The 8,258-nt window shown below is 46.9% G+C and overlaps 1 protein-coding gene across 2 annotated transcripts in view; it reads left to right on the forward strand.

The window, feature by feature from the left end:
* Window positions 1-2,070: 2,070 nt before the first annotated feature.
* Window positions 2,071-8,258, forward strand: part of IDUA (alpha-L-iduronidase) — a 74,841-nt gene continuing 68,653 nt past the window's right edge. Inside the window, exons 1-2 of one of the 2 annotated variants that reach the window (XR_004646287.1) lie at window positions 2,071-2,723; window positions 7,427-7,567. Coding sequence is in view for 1 of the 2 variants with exons in the window: in XM_034774759.1 (XP_034630650.1) it covers window positions 2,581-2,723; window positions 7,427-7,567 (284 nt within the window). In the remaining variant the exon portion in view is untranslated. The remainder of the gene's footprint in view (window positions 2,724-7,426; window positions 7,568-8,258) is intronic. The other variant, XM_034774759.1, reaches the window with a different exon arrangement.

An 8,258-nucleotide genomic window follows, 5' to 3' on the forward strand; every position in this document is an offset into this window, starting at 1 on the left:
TCCGCCTGGCCCCACGTGGTCTATACAGACACTGTATTGACTTAACTACATCAACCTAAGCGCTACGCCTCTCGTGGAGGTGGAGTTATTCTGTTGGTGTAATGGGTGACTTGCATCTGCGGGAGTAATGGTGTAGTATGGACATTTACAGAGTTAGATCAACGTAAGGCAGCTTATGTTGACCTAACGCTAGTGTAGACCAGTCCTAAATGTACATCCAGTTAAGTCATAACGTACTCCTGGCAGTAGCTGAATCTGCAAAGGACAGAGCTGTCAGAAGCCGACAGCAGGACTCACCCAAAAGGAGTGCTAAGATACCCTTTGAGTGGTTATAAGCCTAAACGGTTCTAGCTTTATCTCTCCGCGTGCTACAGCCCAAACGTAGAACCAACACCCCACATGAGTAGAGAAAAAAGTACTGATGGGGCAAAACTGAAGTGCTGTGAGATTCTTTTTAGTGTAAAAAAACTCTACATTTTCAGTTTAATTATTCTTTATTTCTACTAAAAATAGTTTTCAAACAATAGAAGTACAAACACACCAAGTATGTGTAGAATATAGGTAACTGGGAGGTGACCAAAATGGGGATGTCTGGCAAGAAAGACTCAGGAGGGTAATTATTTTGTAAGTGACTGGTTTCAGAGTGGTAGCCGTGTTAGTCTGTATCAGCAAAAACAATGAGGAGTCCTTGTGGCACCTCATAGACTAACAAATTTATTTGGGCATAAGCCCAATAACAGACTTAAAAGTGGCAATTCTTCAACAACAACAAAAACCTCAGACAGACTCCAATAAGAAACTGCAGAACTGGAATTAATTTTCAAACTGGACACCATCAAATTAGGCCTGAATAAAGACTGGGAGTGGATGGGTCACTACAAGAACTAAAAAAAAAAAAACTCCACAACTAATTTCCCCCTACTCTTACTCACACCTTCTTGTTAACTGTTTGAAATGAGCCACCCTGATTACATTGCCCGCATTGCCACTACAAAAGTGATTTTTCATCCCGTTGATAATAGCACACTTTAATTGAACTGTCTCGACCCCCCACTTGGTAAAGCACCTCCCATCTTTTCATGTACTGCTATATATATCTTCCTACTGTATTTTCCACTCCATGCATCTGATGAAGTGGGTTCTAGCCCATGAAAGCTTAGGCCCAAATAAATTTTTTAGTCTATAAGATGCCACAAGGACTCCTCGTTGTTTTGTGTTAGTCCCTCGCCTTAGGTGAGTTTATTTTCCAGACACCCCTACTGTAATAGGACAGGAAGGATGTAGAAAGGGGGAGGGGAGGGGAAAAACAAAGACAAAACCAGCAGAGATGATAAATATTGAAACAAAGTCAAGGAAATAGACGACACTGCGGAACTAAAGGAAAAGAAGCAAAGTTAAAATGAAAAGTAAACTAAGCCGTAAGACAGATTCAAAGAGAAAACAAAACCTGGAAAACAAAAATGCACCCCCTCCCTCCAAAATGCAAAGGAAGAAAAAAAACCCCACATTTAAAGATGGGAGGGGGGAAGATATGGAAAGACAGATACACTGAAAAGAAAGACACTATATAAAATTGCTTCAAAGTATTAAAGGGAAAAGGTGTGGTTACAGCACACAGCCACTGCAGAGTATGTGGGAGCAGAAAACATCTTTATTTCTGCTTTGTTATGAAACCCGAATTCCTCTCTAACATATACTTTTACAGTAGTGCCCCATTTTTACTTTGGGGACAATATTACGTGTTTCATAACTAAAGTTTCTATTTAAGAATGTTTTCCTACCATACAAATCTATTATCCTGGAGCATTTGTAAAATACCTTTGCTTCTACACCCTGAAATCCAGGGGGCTTCATAGGTAACACTGGATATACCTTACATAACATTTCACTTCCACTCACTGCCAAGAATTACAATTCAAGTTTTCACACCATTTTGAAATACTCGGTTTCCTCATCCCTCCGCCCAATTCTCGACCCTATGGCACTTCTCCATCCTCCTGGTTCGAGGGAACTGTTGCAAAGGTTTTCCCACGGGCCCCTGATGGCACGGCGCCTCTGCAAGCTGTTGAAAGCTTCTGAACTCGAGTGCCCAAGGAGGGCTACCGGGGTGTACTCCATCCGGGGTCCCTGCTGCTGGGTGAGCCAGCCACAGGACAACCCCTCTCTGCACAATCCGATCCACAAGTAAAGCACAGAATTGCTATCATAACCCGCCCAGGATCTGGTTCCAAGCACCTTTTCAGCCCCGCTGGCTTCCCCGCGGCGGGTTCCAGTCCCTGTTTCTTCCCTACGGGTGCAGGTCTGCCTTAACACGGCAGAGCTGGAAAGCAGGAAGTAAGTAGGGGGAATCATGTGTGTAACACGAAGAGGGAGTCGAGGGGGGGTGTCCAGGGCGCAGCTTTTGCTTTCGCTGGAGTCGCTAAAGGGAGAATCTCTCCCACCCCTGGACCAGGAGAGCGGCGGACCTGCGAGCAGAGCCCCGCGGATGCCTGGCTGGGGGGGACCCCGTGGGACGAAGCCTGTTGGGGTGCCTGCTTCTCAGCGAGAGCTCCGAGCCTGGGCTGGTGTGGCCCGTTTCCCATGGGGTCGGTTCGGAGCTGGGAGACCGGAGTAATAATCCTGCACCTGGTGCTCGGCGCGGGCTTGGGATCTTACGTGCTCCACGTGGATGTGTCGCAGTTCGAAAGGCCCCTGAAGCACTTCTGGAAAAGCACTGGCTTCTGGTAAGCGCCCTTTGCTTTCTGAACACACCCGCATCCAACTCCAGAAAAAACTCCCTACTGAAGTTCCTGCCGCCTGTAGGAAAGCCCGGCTGCTCTGCCTTTCCATATTGCAGGGGGTAGTCCAGGAGGGTTTTTCTTTATGGCCTAAACAGTCCCCGCAGATAAGCTAAACCGGGCTTGTAAATTGGAGAAGGTAGGTATCTAATTCAGATAGATTTTCAGGGTCTGCTTTGCAGACGTCAAAGCATCATATCCTGTCCCCCCCTCCAGCTCCCACACTTAGCTACTGATTGCTAGTTTCTTCTGGTGCAGGGGGGTTGCACAGCTGTAGCTGACCAGAACATGGCCCAGTATTATATTCCTAGAGCTAAGTCTCAAGCAGCAAACTGGGTTTTAGGACAGGATAGAAGATTCAGCTGAAAGCTATTTTCCCCACCCCTTTCCGGGGCCTGTGAACATGCAGGACCTTCTACCAGGACAGTACACGCTGGGTTAACAATCAGAACTCATGCATCACTTTGGTGTTTTAATTGTGCTCAAAGCCCCAAACAAACCATAGTCCACCTTTCTCCTGATAGGTTTCAGAGTAGCAGCCGTGTTAGTCTGTATCCGCAAAAAGAACAGGAGTCCTGAGCTGACCTTTTCTAGGGGCTTTTCCCAGCAAGTGCACCTCTCATCCCCTCACCTTGTTTTTGCCTTACTCTACATCTGTCTTCTTGCATTGGATAAATAGTCTGCCAGTCTGACAGCCTGTCTGAGGCATCAGAACCTGCTCCATCTCGATGGGCGTCCAGGAACCCAGCATATTGTAACAGGCTCACATATTTATATGGAGATATCCTATCTCCTAGAACTGGAAGGGACCTTGAAAGGTCATTGAGTCCAGCCCCCTGCCTTCACTAGCAGGACCAAGTACTGATTTTGCCCCAGATCCCGAAGGGCCCCCTTAAGGATTGAACTCACAACCCTGGGTTTAGCAGGCCAATGCTCAAACCATTTACTGCCCCCTCCATGGATAGGATTGTACTGCTCTGCCTGACCCCGAAGTAGACAGTCAAATGAATATGTGGCATCTTACACGAGTATCTATCACATTGCCTGAGAAATGTGAGATTCCATTTCCAGTCAAGCATCCTAGGGAGCGAGAGTTCCCAATCCACACCATTGCCACATTACTGGTATCAGAGCAGTGCCTTGGTTACTCTGCAGCTGGAAGTCTGTGATAGGTTAAGCTGGAGACAAGGTGGGGAAGGTCTTTTATTGGGGAGGTATCTTTTATTGGAGCAACTTCTATTGGTAAGAGAGACGAGCTACACCAAGCTCTTCCTCCAGTGTGGGAAAGGCACTCGGAGTGTCACAGATAAATACAAGGGTTATTATATTATGCTGGGTTCCAGGACCTGCATGGAGATGGAGCAGGGTTCAGATGCCTCATGCTGGCAGACTATTTACAAGGTATTTAGCTGTGACACTCTGAGTGCCTTTCCCAGCCCTGAAGAAGAGCTCTATGTAAGCTCAAAAGGTCTTCTCTCTCTCTCTCCAATAAAAGATATTGCCTTACCCATCTTGTCTCCTGAATCTCTAGGCACTGCCAGTGTTAGGAGATTGGAAAAACCTTGGAAGTGAAACCTGATAAAAATGGAAAGTGTTTTTTACTTAGACTGTTCAAATAACTCCTCTTAATTTACATACAGTGTTCAACTCACACCAAGGGAACACTTGTAAGAAAGTCTGGAAGATTTTACACACTTCCCTCCCTCTCTTGAAATTAATAGCTAAGATCTCGCATTTAAGATCTCCAAGACAGCAAGATGAGGGAAAGCTGGAGTCAACACTTGTGCTTTTAGAAATGCCAGAACATTAGAAGGACCATGCCCACCTATAAAATAAATAAAGTTAACAGTTCTTTATCCCATCCGAAAATAGCAAAACAGGCACCTTCCCATTTTTTAATTTTGCAAGTCACCTTTAAAAGGTGTTTTTACTGCTCAGGAAGAATAGCAGATTAGCACCACTGGAAATGTGGTTTATCACATGACCATGCACTACACATGCACAGACAGCAAGAAGTACAAACGTCCCTAATTTGCCAGTGTGCCTCAAGCCCAACCCAGGAGTGACTACTTCCAAGCATGAGAGACTATTTCAGATTTTGGGCCTCTTCAATATGTGGCCTCTCTGCTGAGACCGAGAGCAGCGTTGATTGTGACTGTCATGTTTCTGGCGTGGACAGGACATGTTATTGATTGTTTAGACATCGTCAAAGACAGTGAATAGTTAGTGCTAAACCCCAAGATATTTTTACCACAGTTTAAGGTTTAACTTCTGAACCACACCATGCTATAAAAAACATTTATTTCATATTTCTAAGTATCAGAGGGGTAGCCGTGTTAGTCTGGATCTGTGAAAAGCAACAAGGAGTCCTGTAGCACCTTATTGACTAACAGACATATTGGAGCATAAGCTTTCGTGGGTGAATATATCAGATGAATGTGACAAAGTGGGTATTCACCCACAAAAGCTTATGCTCCAATACATATGTTAGTCTATAAGGTGCCCCAGGACTCTCTGTTGCATATTTCTAAGTGTACAGGAAAGGAAAGTTAAAGCCAGCTTTCTTAATCTTTTTCTTAAATGATGAGGTTATTATTAAGATTAGCTGAAAACATCTTGGGAACAATTTACAAAACTCCATTTACAGTTTCTCCAAAAGGAAAGAAAAACAGATTAAAAGGAAAGCAGAAAAGTTCTGTTGCATCCGGCCACAGTTCACATGTAGTCAGACAGGAACCCTGGTCGACCAAAAGGACTGAACTGGAAATCTGAATCAGAAGCAGGCTCTAGTTGTTGAATGTAGTTTCCTTTTTCCATGTGAGAATATCAGATGATCCGGCAGAGACCAGATTTGATATATTTAAACTAGAATGGAAAAGTAAAGGGAAAGGACAGATACCAGGACAACAAGCCACAGAGGACAAAAGCTGTTGCTGAGATAGGATAACGCATGTTAAATCCAGTGTAGGTCTTTACCTCCTTCTAGAGGTGTGGCTAAATAAAGAGGTTTAGTAATGTGAAGCGGTGCTTGAGCTAAAGCAGGGGTTCCCAACCTTTTTCTTTCTGAGGCCCCCCTCAACATGCTACAAAAACTCCAGGGCCCAGCAGGGGGTGGGGTGACTCGGGGCTCCAGGCCAGGGGTAGGACCCTTGGGCAAGGGCATAATTTAACTTCTATTTTGGGGGTGGGGGGAGGGCAAGGGCCGGCAGGGCTTAGACCAGCGCCGCATAGCAGGTTCCAGGGAGGGAGCACCACCTTCACCTCCTGACCTATCTTGCAGGCCACCCACCTGCCTGTGTCAGGGCTTCAGCCTGCCGTTCCTGGCTTCAGCGTGGAGGCGGGGAGCTTGGGGTTTCAGCTCCCTGCCACTCTGACTTCGGGGTTGGGGGAGGAAGGGAGAGGAGCTCGGGGATTCAGCCCCACATTGCTCCCGGCTTCAGTGGGGGGAAGAGGGGAGCTTGGGGTTTCAGCCCCATGCTGCTCCTGGCTCCAGGGGGGGAAGGGGAGCTCGGGGTTTCAGCCCCACGCTGCTCCCGGCTTCAGCCCCACAGCGGGGGGGGGGGGGGGGGGGAGTGGCGGCACCAGAGCTCAGAGTTTCAGCGGTGGGGCTCCGTGGCCCCCCTGAAAGGATTTGCAGACCGCCAGGGGGCCACAGACCCCTGGTTGAGAACCACTGAGCTAAAGCACTAGGACCGTTGGCTTGGAAGCAGTAGCAGATTCAAACCTGTATCTGGTCCAGCCGCTAGACGGCGACAACTACCCACAATAAGTTAGCATGCATTGCAATAGGTTCTTTATGAGTATAATTAAGCTATGCTCCCATAACAAAATAAACCAGCACAATATACAGTTCTATTAAGTTTCATATGTATATAAAAAGTATGAAGTGTATCAGGATATATTTTACCCAAGTCTTGCAGTGATTTAGCATGTTGTCTCTTTTCTGTAAAAATGAAGAGAACTAGGGCATTCACAGGAGATCTGTATTTAGGAACATAGGACTGGAATGGAATAAGTGGGCCCCAGAGAGTCAGTGTTAACATGAGTGTTACTGTGCATCAACGAAGAGTTAAATATGGCTCAGGGTTTCTCAGCCTGCTCAGTCCCATGGCAAACACCCCTGTGATAGGTGCTCAGGGGCGAGGCACAGCGTGGCAGCGGAGTGCATGCACTGAGAGACTTGCATGGCAGAACGTCCACAGCAGCATGTGCTTTCTTGAGGCCTGATCCAACTCGGTTGGTCAATGGACAGACCAAGCCCCTACATGACTTTTGGAAGATTGTGGTTGGCTTCAGCAGAGGTGGGAGTCAGGCAGGCTGACGCTATGCTTAGAACAGTGTTAATTACTCCCAGGGAATTATCTCGTTGCCAATTTTCCTTATGCATGTTTGTTGAGTTTAAGTAACCTGAGGCAAAATCTTCCTGCCCTGCTACTCATGGAATGATTCGCAGTCCTGTACTCTGATGCTATATAAACCCTAAGTCATGTTTCAATTTCCTCACTCCACTTTGCTGAGCTGCACGTACTACTCCAGCAAAAGCAGTGTATCCCCATGGACAGGACGCTGGATTGGGACTCGAGGCCTGGGTTTTATTCCTGGCTCTGGCTTTGATCTGTTCTGTGACCTATTGTTTTTCCCACCTCCAGTCCTCCTCTACCTCACAGCAGAGCGGATTTATTTGACCTCAGTAAAGACCAAGAGCTGAACCTTGCCTATGTGTCTTCGGTACCACATGGCGGCATTGAACAAGTTCGAATTCACTGGTTACTGGAACTCATTACTGTTGGGTGAGTGAACATTTCTGATACTCAACAATTAACAATGGAATGTGCTAGGGGGGAAAAAAATCAAGTTTCCTGCTCTAGGAGCTCAGAGTTGCTTTGACTCATGCACATTGTCCAAAAAGACCTGTTAATACCTCTGACTTCAGCTCTTTAAATACCTCAACCTGTGTATTTTAGGTAAGTTGTACGTTCTGTAACGTAGTTCCTCCTCTATCTTGGTGGGTCCTGCGCTTATTGGCAGATTTTCTTGTCTCAGAGATTCATCATGTGGGTTGGGGAACAGCCCAGAGACCTTCCTCTCCAGAAGAGCCCACAGTCCAGGTCAATTAGGAGGAACCCAGGCCCGCCCTCTACTCCAAGTTCCAGCCCAGGGCCCTGTGGACTGCAGCTGTCTGTAGTGCCTCCTGTAACAGCTACATGACAGCTACAACTCCCTGGGCTACTTCCCCATGGCCTCCTCCAAACACCTTCCTTATTCTCACCACAGGACCTTCCTCCTGGTGTCTGATAACGCTTGGGCTCCTCAGTCCTCCAGCAGCACACCCTCTCACTCTCAGCTCCTTGCGCCTCTTGCTCCCAGCTTCTCACACTCCCCCCACAAACTGAAGTAAGCTCCTTTTTAAAGCCCAGGTGCCCTGATTAGCCTGCCTTAATTGATTCTAGCAGCTTCTTCTTAATTGGCTCCAGGTGTCCT

Source organism: Trachemys scripta, chromosome 6, assembly GCF_013100865.1.
Source record: "Trachemys scripta elegans isolate TJP31775 chromosome 6, CAS_Tse_1.0, whole genome shotgun sequence".
NCBI classification, from domain to species: Eukaryota; Metazoa; Chordata; order Testudines; family Emydidae; genus Trachemys; species Trachemys scripta.